The sequence below is a fragment of the Aulonocara sp. 'chitande type north' Nkhata Bay genome, linkage group LG19 (assembly GCF_057382095.1).
Source record: "Aulonocara sp. 'chitande type north' Nkhata Bay isolate Kocher_YH1m ecotype deep benthic linkage group LG19, A_spYH_male_GT1.1, whole genome shotgun sequence".
NCBI lineage: Eukaryota > Metazoa > Chordata > Actinopteri > Cichliformes > Cichlidae > Aulonocara > Aulonocara sp. 'chitande type north' Nkhata Bay.
Window position 1 is genome coordinate 8,962,884 of NC_141362.1, and position 18,943 is coordinate 8,981,826.

General features: G+C 42.0%; 1 protein-coding gene across 1 annotated transcript in view; it reads right to left on the reverse strand.

Annotated features, from left to right (window-relative positions):
* The window catches only part of gfra4a (GDNF family receptor alpha 4a), a 158,876-nt gene that overhangs the window by 11,278 nt on the left and 128,655 nt on the right, over positions 1-18,943 (reverse strand). The window contains exons 4-6 of the mRNA XM_086275170.1: positions 13,263-13,602; positions 9,705-9,814; positions 7,893-8,027 (exon numbers count right to left, since the gene is read on the reverse strand). Coding sequence (XP_086131296.1) covers positions 7,893-8,027; positions 9,705-9,814; positions 13,263-13,602 — 585 coding nt within the window. The remainder of the gene's footprint in view (positions 1-7,892; positions 8,028-9,704; positions 9,815-13,262; positions 13,603-18,943) is intronic.

The following is an 18,943-nucleotide window of genomic DNA, read 5'->3' on the forward strand; positions in this document are numbered from 1 at the left end:
TATCGACCACCAAAAGCGCTTTACAATTCAAACCGTCCTCGCCCACAAAGTGATTTGATTTCATATTATCTTTATCAGTATGGGGGTTCGGTATCGTGCCCCAAAGAGTTCCGATTACAGGATGACCCAAATGTTTTTGTCATCCACTGACACCACCAGCACCAGCTTGTGTCAGTTCAAATGCAGATTTGATCAAAATTGTAATGGTAGCATTTTCTTATAGCTGTAAGCTTTTAAAATGTGTTTGATAGATGGTTGGGATTCTGAAGTACTGTATATTTATCCGTACTGTATAAATATCGAATGTCACACAGCGTTTTTAACTAGCTCACACTAAGTGGAACATTTAACATCTAAAGAGCCAGACACTGGATGTTAACATCACGTTTTCAGCGACTTCAGATGTGAGAAGTTATCCATCCAGCAAAGAAAAGATGCTGAAAATGATGCGCTAACAATCATAATGTTTAAAACGTGAAATGTGAAGTTTTTTTTTAGTGTCGTTAAACACAGCAGGTCTTAAAACATTATGTCCCTTAATGTGTTGGTTGGTTGAAAAGGGAGACTCAGTATAGGCACAATGCCACCTCTATACAGCTCTATACAGCTCTATACAGCTCTATACAGCTCTAGCATGCAAAAGATTCTGACTGTCCAAAGCCTGAATCAGCTCCTCAAGCAGCAAACAATGAGTCATAATACTATCAGAATCTAAAATTTAGATACAGATTTATATGAATTGCATAAATGAATTTTCATTTTTAAAACCACTGGCATGTAATACTGGTCTGTGTACCTGGAGAGGATGCAGTACAGTATGGCTCTCTACTCTAGTGCCAATAAAATGTCAGTCAAATGGAAACCACAGTGGAATGTAAGAGATCTACTAAAATGTAAGTTTAGAAACAAATGTAACTTTCTTCCTCTATTTTTTCTATGTTCTTCACACTTAAATGTTTCAGATCATCAAACAAATGTAAATATTACACACAGACAAAGTCTACTCCACTTTGTCAGGCAGGTCCTATTTAAGCGATTTCTTGATGGAGAACAGGTGTGGCAGTAATCAGGCCTGGCTGTGGCTAGAGAACTTGAACTTCCAAAGATGTGATAATATTTTAAGACCAATTTAGTTAAAAGCTTTCTCAGGATGGTGTGCCCTAGCGAAGGACAAAAGAAAGAGAGGAAAGCTTAAAATACTATCAGCTCATTAAAAGTATTTTGAGTAGCAGGAAAAAAAAATCTCTGAAAGACCTGACACGTGATCTGAGAGATGCATCTGGCCTTTCAGTTAATCTATTATTTGCTAAAGCATCATCAGAAAAGGTCTCAGTGGAAGGATGGCAAATGCAGATATGTTAAATTACACAAGAACTGTACTGAAAATCAGTGGAAACAGGTCGTCAATATGCAAGGAGGCCAGGAAGGTACAACTCCAAAACACGGTGGAGGCTCTGTCGTGGTTTATGGCGACATTCAACCAGTGGTGTTGGTAATTTTGTCAACAAGTGATTGAATCATTTCTGCAGAAAAAGTATCACCACCCTTTATCCACTATATAATACCTGGAAAACATCGAATCTTGAGCGCACCGTGTATAAATTGATACCTGTAAACCTCAATAAGTGAAGCAATGCTGTAAAGAAGAGTGAGCCGCAAAGATAAACTGATAAAAATATCAATTACTTCAAAAAACTACTTCAAGTTAGTAGTACTGAAGGTGCTTCTACAAGCTACTGAGTCATGGGGTGTTCAAATTTGGATGTAATTCAGTCAAACAGATGCTGTTGATATTTCTGTTTGAATACTCGAGTGATTGAAACAGATATCATTTCTACCTTCACTGTCTACCAGAAGTATGCAGTAAAATTACAGGCGCGTAAAATACAGACAGAAATGTTTGGTTAGCAGAGCGTTGACACAGAGCAAGAAGGTGGAGAAAGTCAGAGACGGCAGACATGGATACTGGACTATGAACTGGTTCCCTTTAATGTATTTAAGACCCTCAAATATCTGTCACCTTTCTGTAAAGGTTTGACAAAATGATCACTGATTATTTAAAAGGACCATAAGAAGCCTGTGACTGCGAGGAATATCACATTATATTTCCTGTGTACAATTTACTGACTGCTGGATTTATAAGGAAATTCATTACATCAAGTTGTTGGATTTATAGCAACCAGAATGAATTATGACCATATAATGAATTAATATTCTATAGGCATTCATTCTCATTTGGCTAATGGCTTACTCAGCAGCAATTACGTTTTCATGAAAGTCACTTCAATTAAAATATGCTCAAAATAAAGACATGACTGTCAGATCCATCAATTAATAACCATAGCTTATACTGTAAGATGAATGTGAGCATGAGACATGAAAAACCCTCATTTTCCAGCTGTTCCTGAGGGGGAAAAAACCCCAGAAGCGACTCACTGAATTTCAGTGATGTGAATTCAGAGTCTTCAGCGGAGTATCAGCGTGTGACGCACAGACATTGATTTCTCACAGGATCATAAACAAATTGATCGTTCCTCCTGAGATAGTTTGCCTCTGCAAAGAAAATTCTGCAGCAGTCAATGCAGCGCCTTGACTTGAGCATCAGCATCGAGCACTGGAGTTGCTGGAAGGGTGACCTGTTTGTTCCTTTAGCCCTGCAGCTAATTAGGGAATGCATGTTGCAACAGAATCTCAATGAATTGACAGTGAGAAGAAATCAAATACTGATCCCATTTGAGGCTATATATACATATATGAGGCTGTGGACTACCATGCTAATGGTGCTGTGGGTCATTAGCATTGGTAGGACAGGTGGGAAAGTGTGCCAGTGCGCTCAAAGCGTGCAGTTAGGGTTCGGCAGCGCACAGCAATTCCCTGGCAGCGTGACGGATGAGAGAAGCGAAGGATGCAACTCCAGCTGCTCGCCACCATGCCTCACCACCCGCCATCACGCAGAGATGAAGTGCCATTTGATATCTTTAGTGGTAAGCTGTTGTGACAGTTTCTTTGTAAATGTTTGGCCACGGCTGTTTAAGCACAGCCATCTCTTCCACTTTTAAGTTTCCTCCTGAGGGCTTTTTTTCCTCTTTTACTGACTTCACAGGTTCCCTGGGGCATTAATGCAGAGCCCATCCTATGCATGCCCCGGTTCTGTCCCCAAACTCCCCAACGTATTGTTGGCCACCCTGACTTTTCCCTGTTATAATACCAATTCAAGTTCCAGAAAAGATTTTACATAATTGCAGAAATAAAATTAGCTTCACCTCCATCTGTCCTCTCTTTTTTTCCCCCTGCCACGGACAGAATGAAGAGGTCCAGAGCTGCTGCTCTGCATAGTGATGCGACTATTACTGCCGTGATGAGGAAGTAAGGTGGGGTGACAGCTGTTTTTAAAACCTGACTGAGCTCGCTCCATACAGGGAAGGCTTTTTTTCCCCAGCAGTTTCCCCCTCCCCTGTCTGCAAACAACTGTATTCTTCCCTGCCACTATTCTCTCTGTCCGCCTCATTAGTTCGGAGGCAGGAAACCAAATTAGGCTCAATTACAAAGTCATCAAAGGCCATCTGAAGTCCTGTCTCAGCAAGCAGGCCCCAGCACAAGGGCGGGGTTGTGCGCAAAATAACGGTGGATTCAGCTGCAAGAAATTTACACACAAAAAAGACAAGGAGGATTTATTTAACCGATGATGATGATGTCGCTGTCCATTTGTAAAACTGAACGATCACTGAAGACAGGAGAGTCTTCCCCTGTACTCAAAACGAATAACAATTCTTTACACGCTGTGATTATACAAGAAACATGGGAGAAAGCAAACAATGAGGAACTCTCCCAGGGTGCATTCATTTCCCCAATTATTGGATCCAATCCAAACTCGCTTTGTCAATTCATTACGGACACTTTCTCCCCCCAAAAAAGAGGTGTTGTCTGCCCGAGTATTAGAAGAGCAACTAAATTCCAGCTGAGATGAGTGTGACATGCACTGCTGGTCCTTTCCCATTAGAAACTTGTTAATCCTTATCATCACATGTAGAATGTTTGACTTCAGCCGTTCGCTCAAGCTGTTTCCACTTTTGGCCAAGATGCAGGAAAATGAGGCCAGTGACTCTGAGCTCTGTTTTTCTGGGTCTTTAAGGAGCTTACTGTAAACAGCACACGGGAGCTGCCATAGCAAGTCTAACTCCTGACTGCAGGATACCCGTGAGGAGTTTCACTGGACAGCAAGACATCCATCAGCCAGGTCTTACCTGTAATCTAATTCATTCTATGGAGAATTGGTAACTTTGAGTTTTAAAGCGAGATTTTAATAAAGGGCAACATGGTGGCACGGTGGTTAGCACAGTTCAATTCCACCACCAGGCCGGGGTCTTTCTGTGTGGAGTTTGCATGTTCTCCCCGGGTATTCTGGCTTCCTCCCACAGTCCAAAGACATGCAGTTAGTGGGGATAGGTTAATTGGAAACACTTAATTGCCCGTAGGAGTGAATGCGGGAGCCCTGCGACAGACTGGCGACCTGTCCAGGGTGTACCCTGCCTCTTGCCCTAAGACAGCTGAGACAGGCTTCCTAAAAAAGATAAGCGGAAGCGAATGGATGGATTTTAATAAATATCCAAAGGCCTGTTTTTTAAAACTACTGAGACATTGTTTTCTGTTAACAAGGTTTGTTTGAATCTTCATACTTTGTCTTATTAAGCATCCAAAATTGCAAAGTTGCTTGGTGAACATCTGCTGCCCCTGGGTCTACTGCTGTATAGCTTTTTTTCATCATGGTTATATTAATTGTTTCTGGGAATCATCAGCTGGTCAAGCGGAGTTTGAAAAGTTTGAAAAAATTGTGACAGAAATACTATCTAGTGTATGGCTCATCTCACTATCTTTGACCAGCTATTAAATCCTTTTATTATTCCCTGACATGAAAAATCAAGTGTGTATTTCTGCTTTATTGTGCAGTGTAAAGAATAAACAGGTGCGTGGAAAGCTGTGCAGTCTGAAACGAGTACATTTGCAGGCTTTAATCATAGGTGTTGATGTAAATTTCACACTTAAGACCAAAAGCCAGGAAAAATAGAGCGATCATGTGAAGGCAGAGGAGCAGAGGGTGAGATGCTGCAGTAACAGCAGCACAGATAACACGCCGACACCATCGGATCACTCGTGGCAGGGTTTATGTTGCTGTGGAGTCTGGTTAAATCAGTGGTAAGAGGCCGTTTGTCTGACATCTGATGAGAGTTTGGTACTTGGCTGTTCTGTCGCAGTTGAACATATGTATAAACTGACCCTGAATATCAGTTGCAGTTTGCTTTGTAGTGTCACTACAGTCACACAGTCCAACGTCTGGCGTCTGTGGTTTGTCACTGATGTTGTTATTCACGCTGACAGCTTTGTAAGAACATGTCTGCTTTTGTTGTTAGAAAAAATATAATAACCCCAAATAAATCCCAGTGTGTGTGTGTGTGTGTGTGCGTGTGTGTGTGTGTGTGTGTGTGTGTTAGACACCAGCAGCTACAGTTTGTATTACTTTGTCACTAATGTCATTCTTCTGTCACTGGCGCCATCATTCATTCGGAGGGATGATCCCGTATCATCATAGCCGTTTTGTTGTCGTTGCTGGATGAATAAAAGATTACACCGGATTGGTGGATAATTCTAACGTAACACCAGCTGCAGTTTATCAGCAGAATGCACTGCAATTAAGAAAACATGCTATTATTGTTATTTTTGTTTTCTGGCGTGATAAAACTCCCTGCGAGTTGCATAAACAAACATATGTGATATTTGTGTTAACCCATTACTTTGTGCCACCAGCTGTAGTGTTTCATTAGTGTCACTGGTCTACCGCTGTCATAATTCACAGTGCTGTTTATCTGACAGTTTAATTGTGAAAATAAATAAATGACTATTGACTGAAACGATAACAAGGGGGAAGGAGCGGCTTTTTACTTTGTCGCTGATGTGTCACTAGAACGAGCTTTCCCAAGAATCCTTTTCAAACACGGTAAAAGCAAAGTGATGTTTAGCAGCACAGTTGAGGGTAATAATCGAACAATAATTTCCACTGTTAAAGGCTGGATGATTCAGATTTTATGTTTGAAAATAACCAGGAATGACTCACAAATTTAAGAGGACCAAAAAAAAAAAAACCCTTCTTATTCTTACAGGTGCCAAATTTACAATATAAAAATTCTCAGAGATTAAAGTCACAAATTTGTGAGAAAAGACGAATTTTTCTTCTGTCAACGAAGCAAATGTGATGCAGTTCTTTTATTATAACTTTTTTTTCACAAATACATTACTTTATAAACTCAAATTACATCTACAGCACAGTAGTAGTGCATATTTTTTTCTAGTAAACCTACAAATTAAGACTTTAAATTTGTTTTTCTCCCCAAAATATTACTCTTCTAGAAAAGAAAATCACACAATTACGCAGCCATAATTTGATGACACAACTTTTGGCAGGTTGCTATTTCTGATTCAAATTGTGCTCTGCACCATAAAACTAGCTCTGGTCTGCTGGTTGGCTGCAGTTTGAAAGGCCCATTTGTTTTAAGTCCCAAAGAAGGAGCGGGCAGTGGATAATAGCTGGCAGTGTGTTACCAAGTTACAATGGACAATTTTAAATGGACCATCCAACAGAAAAGTAAATGCATTATCAGAACTGCCGATGCTGGAAACATTCCTCGCAGATTTTGGTTCATATTAACATGATAGCGTCACAAAATTTCATCATCAGATCTCAGCTCTATTGGACTGACAACTGGTGACCATCTATTTGAATACAGTGAACTCATTGTCATGTTCGAGAATGTCTTCATTGGTACATTGTGTTCATAAGGGGATGGACATGATCAGCAGCAGTACTCAGGTACACTATGGGATTTTAATTGGCACTAAGTCACCTAAAGTGTGCCAAGAAGTCATTCACCAGATCATTACACCACCAGCAGCATGAACCACGGATACATAGCAGGATGGATCCATGTGTTCCTGCTGTTTCTGACCCTACCGCGTGAATATCGTCACAGAAATTAAGACTCATCAGACCAGCAAACATTTTTCCGGTCGTCTATTGTTCAGGTTTGTTGAGCCTGAGCAAATTATAGCTTCAGTTACCCTTTCTCTGCTGACAGCAATAACACCCAGTGTGGTTTTCTACTGCGGTAGGCGATCTGTTTCAAGGTTTTACCAGTTGTGCATTCAGAGATATATATCCTGGTTGAAACAACTAGTTATTTGAGTTATTGTAGCTTTCCTATCAGCTTGAAATAGTCTCCTCTGACCTCTAGCATCAACAGGGCATTTTCACCCAGAGAACTAACTCTCACTAGATACCTTCTTGTTTTCAGATCATTTTCTTTAAACCCTATAGATCATTGGGTGGGCAAATCCCTGTCGATCAGCAGATTCTGAAACACTCAGCCTGACCAGCCTGTCTGGCACCAACAACCATGTCATGTTCAAAATCACTCAAAATCATCATTCTGATACTTGATTTGAACTTCAGCAGGTCATCTTGACATTGCAGCAACTCAATGCCTAAAAGCGTTGAGTTGTTGCCATGTGATTGGCTAATTTGATATTTGTTTTTAAGTGCCATTCAAGAGGTCTAGTGTATATTTTCTATTCAACACAGTTCAAGTGAAAACGCAAGTAAGTAAGTAAGTAAAGTAATGACTACCCCTCTGTCTGCTCTGTTTCTCATCTATGTACAAAAAAGCCTGACTCCCGTGTGGGTTGCAGAACATCAAAGGGATTTTTGCACCACAATAAAAGCGTCACAGATTATTCTGTTCACAACTAGACTTTCTTAATTCTCGCACTTGCTCTGGTTCTTAGTCTGGGTTGTAATTGCTTCTCTGTTGCCAGAGGTCTCTCTTTTTGCAGTTGTTACTTACTCAGGCAGATGTTGTCGTGGAAAAAAGTGAGAAAGTCGCTGCATTGTTCCCTGTGGTTGCCACTCGCTGCGCAGGAGCACCAGGGTCCCACATTGGAGGTGGAGTTGTCAAGGTAGTTGGGAGTTATTGTGCTTCCTGTTGAGGGCAGGAGAGGTGGAAAACAACACATTTCTGTATGTTTACAGGCGTACTGAGCCAACACATCTCCTCACATTACTATCTTTACGATGCAGTGATTGAATCTGACCTTAAGCGAGCTCGCATAAAAAGGAAGCTATCTCTTTGATTTAGCCGAACTGTGCGGAATATTTAACATCTTTTTTGTTATTCAAGCTATTCCGCCCGTCTCCCCGTGCAACACTCTGCTCGTAAGCGCCTCATAAAAACTGCAGTTTCCAAAGAAAACCCCCCAAAAAGTTGTCTGACTGAGAAGTTTGATGTCATTCGAGCTGAATTCTGGCTGATTTAATCTTGTTACGCTTAGCCTGATTATGACCTTACTCTGATTACGATAATCAAATAAAGGCATTTACATGGCAATTTCTATCATTGCCCTAATCATGTTAAGACTGAGTTATTAGTGCGTATGTAAATGTATTCATTGAGAGGGAAAGTGAAAGGAATTTAAAAAGAGGAACGGATGAAAATGGAGTGAATGCGCAGACGGGCAGGTTAGTTAGTGCCGCAGCTGGACACCAGCTGGGACCGAGTCAGGCAAAGAAATCTTACTGTATTATGTCTTGGTTTGAAAATAGCAAACACACAGCTAAAAATACTCTGTCTGTGTAACTGGTGATTATTCAAAAATGTGATTTTCATCGTGGGTGAATTTATCATACATACAGTGCATCGCTGCTAGCTTATCCTCTTGATCTCTTGCAACCTTCCTACTTTGTTGATGTTACAACAGATCCAAGCATCCAAGTACCGCAGCAGTTGTTTAGGTTTTCTTTTACACTTATGAACTTCCCAAACATGCGCATCCACCACATGCGCCAGCCTGGCAAACTCTGATAAGAGCAGTGGCCTGAGACACAAAATTCAGGCGCCGTCAGAGTCTTTCTTTTCGTTTTGAATCTTTTCAACCGTTCAGTGGGAAATGATTGGAAAGTCATTCCCCGGGAAGCCTTCTAGTTTGTATTTTTTAAAGAGGGTGAGGATAAAACCGCTGCACTTCGAGGCAGTGTGGCAAAACAAAACAAAAAGTTCTGATTTACCTCTATTGATTTTTCTGGGACTTCCAAACAACAGCACCTCAGAGTTTCACTTCGTCTTGAGTTGTCTACAATGGCCAATCTGTGCTGCACAGCTTTCTGTCTCCGTCTTCCTTTATCTGTCTACTTCACTTTCCAACAACCCCCCTCTCCCCCACACACCCTTCTTTTTGCAGTACTTCACTTGGGTATTGTTGTCCAATAATGACATGTTTGAACTGAGTGCTTTTTAACAACCTTTTGTGCATTATGTGATCCTTTGTTAAGTTTTTGTACGAAGCACAATAGGCCGTGTTCTGCGCCTCTACCCAGTCCCGCTCATTGTCACGTCAGGGATAATTCTCTCAAAACAGCGGTCAATAGTTGTAATTGCACTACTTATAATGCCAACGATTTGGCTGGGCACGCTGTAGCCACATTAATCAGCACTTCATCGATTCCTAAAGCGCGCTCCTCATCACAATCCTTGATTCATTCTTTTGAGCCCTGTTCAGCGCACTTGTCTGCTCTTGGCCTTCCTCCCTCGAAAACCTTTTGTTCCCAATCTATCACCGAAGGTGGGCGAGCCGGAGCTGGTGCAGAAAGATTTAGTTCTTACCTATCAGGCCGGTGTATGCGAGCAGACATTGCCCGTAGTTCTCCTGCTTGCAGCCACTGGCACTCTGCTCGGAGGGCTGGCAATCATGCTGGAACTGTGCCCAGCGAGACCTGTGGGAGCAATAACATGCCATCCATCATTTACTTGTGCTTGGCTGCTGCACACATCATGTCAATGAGTGGTGGCCAGCGCTGGTGCTTTCTCTCATCTAACCCCAGAATGTAGGTTTGAAAACCACCACGCTCATCTACCTGCTTGTGCTCCCCGTAACAACTCCCTCTGCCCTTCAAGATCTCCCGCTCTACAGCACTTCAACCCTACTCCAGTCACCCATGGTGACATTCATCCCCCTTTATTCTTTCTTCCTTTTTTTTCTTCTCCCTGGCAGTCGTCTTCTGGAAAGCTGCCAGGCTGTAAAGAGTCAATGAGGGGCAAAGATAGGCCTTAGCTCTGCTCTCTTAATACTGTGGGTGCTGTCTGGCAGGCCTGGCCACGAGGAGATTAGACAAATATGGATCTTTCATATAAATACTTCCTCCCACAGCAGCTTTGCCTTCCCGCCTTACCCTTCCTGCCAGCCGCACAGACATCCAACCTCATCACCGTCATCGTGCGAGGCTATCGAGGCCATCATATTGCATCATTGGCCCCCGCCGACTGGCATTTGCAACGGGATCCCCTCAGGGCACCACAACTCTCCACTTTGCCCTCATTTGTCATGTCATTGTAATGATGTGTGTAAAACTCATAGGCTGTGCGCTAAGTGAAGGCATCCTCCGCAGGCAGCCAGTTAATGCCGGCTGACTGGTGCGCGATTGGTGGGCCGTGCAGGGGCCTTGAGATGCTCTATCCGTCGGGGCGGCAGTGGAGAATAATGCCTGATCGATAGCCGTGACAGATGAAGCCCTTTGTCTTCCTGACATTTGAAGAGGAACTAGATTAAATGCTGGCGACCATTTGCTGTCAGTAAGAGGAGGCTGACTGGATGCTTCTGAGAACTCCGTGTTCCTGGGAGAAACACACCCTATGAATCCTAATGACCTCATAAGGCATTGTTAGTTTTCTGACTGGACGCTTTACAACCCATTTAAATTTGAATTAAATCCTTTGGTAGTCACATACATGGGGACATAAACGCCGGATAACTAAGCTTTCTCAGATGACTCACCATGCGAGGAGGGTCACTTTTTCTACAAACTATTTTCTGATCCTGACGATGTCTTCACTGCTGTTAATAAACATTTTTCCAAGCAACTTGCCAGGAAAACCATGCGTGAATCCCCAGTGAGAAAGGCTGTTTCAATAATGACTATTTCACATGGCTGCTTCACTTGGAAAATGAATGCAGAATTTAATTGAGCTAATTAAACACAGTTAATGAGTATAACAATTGCATTAATTAAACACAACTGACTAATTAAATCTAAATGAACATATCACCCTAGCCAGACACATCTTCCAAGATATACACGACGCTATTTATTGTCCTGAGGGAAAGTCAGCGAGCGAGGCCACCATCAACAGAGCACTTCAAATTAAACCAGACAGCGGTGACGATGACGCCACATCTTGTACTCGGTCAGAAAAAATAAATCAACATGACACAACTTGCAACTTAGCTTGTCACCTGTCAGCAAACTCGTCAGCTTAGTCACTAATGGGACAGTAAACCCTTACAGTTTACACTCAACACCTCGTGTACTCTGGGAAAGGCGGTGAATAAAGCATGGCTCTGTTCCCTCAGTGGTCAATAAGACTGGCTGTTATTGCTCAGTGTTGACCAAATGCACCAACTGTAGAGGTAGTTATGAAGTAAACTGTAGTCGGAATCAAACTTGGCGAGCCTGTTTTGCTGTCATCAGTATTTTCGTCCAATATTCCGTCGTCTGTGCACCTTTTGCCCGTCTTTATCTTTTTGCCTTTTATTGGCCGCTCTCAGTTATTGCTTTTTCTTTGGAACTCTGCCTAGACAACCGGCATCCTGGAGTTACCTCTTCACTGCTGACATTGCGACTGGTGTTTTGCAGCCGCCATTTAATAAAGCTGCCAGTTGAGAACCTATAAAGGGTCTGTTTGTCGAACTGGAGACTCTGACGTGCCTTTGTTCTTGCTCAGTTTCCCCCCCACAGCCTCTCGCTTGTTTTTTCTAGTAAGAGCCAGTTTTTCCAGTTATGTAAAAGGAACATTATGCATCGTTATGTGAGTTGTTTTTTTACTGGGTTCATTACTTGTTTGTTTGGGTATTATGACACTAACTGAAACCACAGCAGGTGATGTTTTCGGCACCCAACTAGAAGATGATAATGGCTTTTTTCTTATAATAATCAATTAGCCTTTTAACAGGATACAGTTGCGTTCGGCTAACTGAGCAGGGAAAGTTACATCTATGTCCACGCTGCACTGAAAACACTGAATGATTTCCATGAATCTCCAATTGTTCTTTACCACATGTCTGTTCAATTCAGTTATATTATAAATCTAAACAAAAGTGGCTTCCTTCAAAAACAAAGACCTCCCTAAGTAGCCCCAAACCTTTTGAGCAGTACAATAAATCAGGTGTTACTTTATCTTATTTTAACTGTCTTGTTTTCTTTTTAGGTGAGTGGTTGAAGGTTCTCTGGTTGAAGCGGACATCCACCCGTCCGCTCCACACCCTCAGATTTCTGCATGCAACACTTTTTCTGGGTGCACTGGCCTTGGAGCCTAGACACCAAACTTTAATTATATTGATGCTAATGATCATAAATAATAAAACTGCTCTATGTCTGCTTGATGTGTGTGTGGGGACTGTTTGCTAACACTTTAGCAAACCTCTTTTATGTGCAGCTTGTCTTTCAGCTAGTGGTCAAAAATTAATGGCTACAATTTCCATGTAAGAAACTACCGATCGCATTATTCTTCTCGTGTCCTCGCTCGGTTACTGTGTGATTGTTATGGTATTCAGGAGCCCTGTCATTTAAAATGAATCAAGCTTTAAATTTTTCATCGTAAAAAGCAGAAAGTCAAAGAGAAAAAAAAAAGCTGGTGTTAAAAGCGTACGACAAGGCAAGACTCAAATAGTTTCCTCAAGAGCCGACAGATCAAAGAAGATCTGCGATGTGTCAGTAACCTCAGGCGAGTGTTTACCAACAAGTTTAACAAAAGAACTCGATAAGCTGATACAGTCTTTAAAGCCTGTTTCTCCATTTAAGTGGGAGTTTACTTTCAGCTTCTACACGTCAGATAACATTTATCTCAGTTTTAAGTCTTTGAGCATCATTTTAAAGAACGGGCACCTTCTGAATCAATCCGTTTGTCCTGGATTAGTTATTTCAAGTGTTCTGAATAAGCGTCTGAGCAGGATGTGATAACCATGACGTGAAACATTTAACAAAGTGATTTTACTTTTAGGTCAAAATATGGAAAAAGACCTTTTGTGAGCCTTTAATAGAAGCCGCAGCTGCTGAAAATGATTCTCAATTTAGTGTGAAAAGTGATGTCAACTCTAGAAATTATGTGTGAAATGTTTTTAGCAGGAGGCAGCATGTAAGACCAGATTTTTTTCTTTCACATTTCTACCTGCACACATAGTCTGCCTTGCAGATCCGCAGCTGAGCCAAACAGTTGGGCTTTTCCTTGTCTTCGTAGGAGCAGGACGGCACGATGGTTTGCCTGCGGCGCTCTGCGCAGGCTGTGTCGGTGCAGGGACAGAACAGCAGCTCGTTGGTGTATTCAGGGGGGACGCGGTCGAAGAACTTCCTCAGCGCCTTGTTGCACTTTGCTCGATTGCACGGCCCCGAGCGGGCAGACGGCTGGATGCAGGAGGAGACGTACTCCGTACGAAGCTTCTGACACGTCTCATCTATGTTACACGCCTTGGCAGCGTCCAGGCAGCGGTTCACTGTCGTCACTTCAGACTCTGAAAGGAAGAAAGAAGACACAAGTGAGCGGCAGAAAGGCTTACATCCTCGTGTGCAGAAAATCAAATCTCAAGCAATGTTTACAAATGATTTGAAGCACTAATTGGAGTTAGGATCGACTCGCCGGCCCTCACCTCTACACTCGGATGCAGAGTTGCATTTACAAGTGCAAAAAACCCCCAAAACAAAACAAAACAAAACAAAACAAAACAAAACAAAACAAAACAAAACAAAACAAAACAAAACAAAACAAAACGAATAGAACATGAATGGTGTCTAAATGTTGTATGAGTGCGGGCACTGGATGTGTTTCAGCCAAGGCCTAATGGCTGAATATTTCATTCTGCTGGGTTAATGCAGAGTGGCAGCGCTGAAAAAGCTGCTCCTCCATCTCTCCAGCCGCACAACAAGGCCTGTAATTACTGTTCCTTCCCCCCTTCATCCATCTATCCATCTCCCCAGCACTCCCTCCCTACATCTGGGCCCATTCCTCACTCACCTGACTCCCTCCTTCCCTCGCCGCCCTCCTCCCTCGCTATGTGCCTGCCACCCGCGATGCCGCTATCGCCCCAACTCCATCTGTCTCGTCCCTTCCCCTGCTTAGCTCTCTCTCCCATCCATTCTTCCTCAACTTTGTCCATCTCTGCCTCCCTCAGTGCCCATGCTCCTGCTGACTTCTCGAGTAATGAGCCACCTTCTGTGGAGGCAGTGGAAACCCCTTTCATAAGCACCTTTTTTCCCCATTGTATTATTTCCCAATCCATCATTATATGTGTGCGTGTGTGTTTTTTTCCTAAGCGACCTTCCAGTCAATACGGCCATGATGACGCTCAGCTCCTCTGGCAGATAGTGCTGCTCATTAGTTTGTAAAGTGCCTGTAGTTGCGTCTCCTGGTGAGTTTGACTCTCACCAAGCTGTCATATAAAATATGAATGGCCTCAGAGAGAAGGCAAACAACCCATCGCAAAGCACAGGTTATTCCCAGCTTAACCAAGTAGCCAGAGGAGGGCAAGGGTGGAGTGCAGGTTGGAAAACTGGATCCAGTATCTGCATACTTGGGGAGGAGAATACTCCCACACGCTTGAGTGTGAAATCCTTCACGCCATGGTTTTGTAACCTGTTATTTATTCAAAGGAGGCTCGCTGAGCATGCAGCACACTTATGTGTCATGCACTCGCATCCAAAAGTTACCCACAGCCCGGCGCTGCCACCGGGCCGACTGTAGATCGAACATACCGAGGATTATTATCCAGTCTCACACCAGATTCTGTAATGTTCAGGATTACGCGTCTAAATTTTAATTACGTGGTGCCAGTCTCTCTGTGTTTGGACAGTGACACATTCAGCTGTTTTGGCACCATCCTTCTAGCACAATGGATTTGAAAAATAGAAAGCAACTGAGCGTAAAGTACCTAAGCCTTAAAGGAAAACTCCAGCATTTGTCTATGAAAATCAAAAAAATGTGTGTCCAAAAAAAGAAAAGGAAAAAAAAACCACAATCGCAAACTACATGCTTGAAAAAGTGACGTGGAAATGTCTGTAGTTTAAAGGATGTGAAAGAAAGAGTGGATTATGCCACGTGAAACTTCTCAACTTCTTTTGTTCTGCGGTAAGCTTTCTCGCTTTCTCTCCCTTTAAAGCCACCAGTGTCTCTGAACGTGGTCAGATCCTTATTACACAAACATCTCACAAACAGAAGCCTTTTTAAAGACCACCTTGAAATATTACACAGTATAACAATGACTGTTCAGCTGATCTGGATGGAAACACAACACAAGCATTTTCTTCTTACCTTTGCTAAGTTTTTTGGTAGCGTATGAGTGCGTGCATGTCACTTTCTGTAAACATAATAGCTCAATTCACTCACTGGGCCCACGTCCTCATTTTAGATTTGACAGCATTTTAGTGGTAAAGGTGAACGCTTGGACATGAATTGAGCTGTGGTTTGGGGGAAGGCCTCGAAGGGGACTGGCGACGGCTCCCAGGCCTGGCAGATCCACATGTACTAAATAAAGTGAAGAAGTTAAAGAATTGAAAGGGGAAGGGAGGGAGGGAGGGGCACGTAAACGAGAATGACAGCTTGCAGAACTGGGAGCACGTAGATGAGAGCCGGAGGGAGCGTGTTTGGAGGCGTGGTCCCGCTCCTGAAATTCCAATATATAATCTCCAAAAAGTTTATAATGGATTCTGATGAAACTTTGTAGGGGTGTAGAGTGGGGTCATATTAACAAGCCATTCAACTTTGCCGTAAATCCACCAAGGTCTTCAAGGAAAACAGACAAAAAGCCTCATAACTTGAAACTATGATTCTCACAGATGAGGTGTGTAATGTCAACACATAGAAAGTAACATATAAAGATTTAAAATATCATGCCACATTTGACCTCTGACCTTCAAGGTCTTTAGATTGATCTGGAGGTCAGAGTGATAAGAATGCTAATTACAATATATACACATAGATTTGTATTAACAATAAATAGGTATATAGGGGATATGGGGATTCTGAAACTCTGGAACTTTGACCTCTTCTCTCTTCGTCGAGGTCAAATAAGGTCAAACTTTAATAAAATGTCTTTTACTTTTAAAACTGTGTTTAAACGTCTTCTGCTTTGTGTATATTGGCAGGATTTAGGAAATGATACTGGCGTACGGGGATTCACACTATAGTTAGCATCCAAATATCAGGTCAAATTTGACCTCTGACCTCACTTTTACATTTCCCATTTCTTTCAAGTTGACCCCAAAATGTGTTTATATCTTTAAAGAAACCTTTGTGAAGACACAGAGAATGAGCTGCCTTGTTACTAAGAAATATCCTGTATTATAATAGTATATAATAGGCTCAAGGTATTCATGTCCAGTTATTTACAAATCACTGCCTGTTATCCATTACCTACTCCTACATAATGTTTTATAATCAAAGTAATCATCTGTCACGCCTGTGATCTCAGAGTGCCTCTTGTTCCAAAGAGGTTTGTATCTAAAAGGCTGATTGATTTTACAAAGCTTGTGACAAACTTGAAGCATTGCTGTGAGGACAAAAGGACTGATCACACTCGGGTCAACGACGCATTAAAAAAAGTTTCTTTCTTGTTGCCCTACATCTGCTGCGCTTCAACAGAAAGCCTTTTCTCAGCATCACCGAGTTGACTTTAGTTAACTGATTAATTGTTAAAGGGTGAACTGTTCTGTTATTTGAATATTTCGCTAAATATGATGAGCTGGGACTCTGACTTGCATCTTCAAAAAGGGTCATTACTCTGTCTGAGGAGCGATGCTATAAGGGCGGAAAAACATCCATTAATCACGTCTTTGTTGTTTTGGCAGTTGACTTGTCGAGATGCATGGCACGGATGTCAACTATGACCCCTTGTGGAGGTACTGGAGCGAGATTTACCAGAAGGCGGTTACAGCGCGGGCCTGGTGCTGTTGTAATTCACGTCAGCCCAGGATGAGAGGTTTCGTTTTAAAAAAGCAGCATATGTATGTGATCACGCGTAAAAGGTGACAAGCACTAAACCTGAATTGTTTGGTATTTCTTATGGTTTTTGTGTGCATTTCTTTACAGTCTTTACAGATGCAAACACAGTTTCGTGCAAACAGGTGAGCGCGGTTTATCCAATTTGCCTAATCTGTGATCTCACTAAATTATGCACAACAAGCCCGAAGAAAATGAATTGGTTAAGGAGATGAAGGTGAATGTTACAGCATGCACTATGCATTTCTGGGAGCCATGAATGGTGCTGAGCTGATATCGCCACTATAATGCACCGCTGAGATCCTTAGTGGGTTTGAAAAAAGCTGGCTGGGATGTTGTGGGAAGATCCTTGAAAATGAGAGAAGCTGTGCAGAGTAGCTCTGCTGTGGGGAGTACATGTCTGGTTACAGTATAGAGTTGATACTTTTTTTTACTTTATACAAGTCACTGCATTCACAGGTGGTAGTAATTACTTAGTATAGTGTTCTTATAATCTTAAACCAGCTTGTATGCTCTGTGGTCTTCACTCTAAAGCTCCATTTAGAGGAAAAGCCATGCTCTGCATCTCTGTATTCAGTTACATTGTTACCTGTTACATAACCTGAATTTACCTTTAAGGCTATTATGCAAACTATGGCCTGAACTGCCCTCATCTCACCGTTAAATGCTTTCCCATCCATGAAAAGAGGATGTACAGTTTACCAGTGTCAACTTGCATTAGTTCAGGTTTGGAAACATGAAATTGGTATTTGACACTGATCCCTCATTGGTATTACCGGATGCCAAAATATAGAACTACCTTTAAATCCCATGATAAATACAATAAATATTACAGCTTGTGGGAAGAAGAAACCTCCTGTGGCACAGAGTGCTTCCACTCCACTCCTCACCTCACCTCACCTCTGTACATGACTAAAGTGTACACGCCACACACCTAAATAGTACAAAATTGTGTAAAAACATAGAGACTTCTAATATTTATATTAATGTACTGGTCTCAAAAGAATTAAAGTAACACTTGACAAATACATCAGATCTCAATGGGAAACAAAAATCATGCCAGATATCAATATTGATATGGACTGAGTATGTGTTAGGAACAGAAGAACGCCACATCGGTTAAATGAAATGGAAACTATCAGAGCAAGGAAGTTTAGTTTGCCAAAATGTTATTGCAGCAACTCAAAACTGTACTCAGTAGTTTGTTTGGCCCCCACATGCATGCCTAACAATGTCGGAGCATGCTCCTAATGAAACAATGGATGGTGTCCTGTGGGATCTCCTCCCAGATCTGGATCGGGACATCACTGAGCTCTCTGAGGGGTAACCTGGATGGACAGAAACATAAAGTCTCTGGAAGTTTCTTCCAGAGGTGGGACCAAGTCATTGTTTTGCAAGTCTCAAGTAAGTCTCAAGTCTTTATCCTCAAGTCTCAAGTCAAGTCTCAAGTAATGTCAGGCAAGTCAGAGTCGAGTCTCAAGTCACTGGTGTAAAAGTCCGAGTCAAGTCACAAGTCTGAAACTTTGAATTTCAAGTCCTTTCGAGTCTTTAAAAAAAAACAAAACGAAAAAATAATGTTGCAGTTATGCTAAATGTAAATATTAGACCATGTAATTTTAAAATCTGTGTTTTTCTCAACACATGACAAAATAGTGAACTTAGAAAATATACACAAATTGTGAAATTGCACCTCTTTAAAATGCAGCTCAATTAAACCTAGCTCCAAGAATAATTTTCACGGACAGTTCTGAGATAAGCTGCATGTTATTCTTGGATGCGGTTGTAGGACCAGCTTTAAAATCGCATGACAAAAATATCATACACATTAAAAAAAAACCTGTATCACCAACATAGCCTGGACA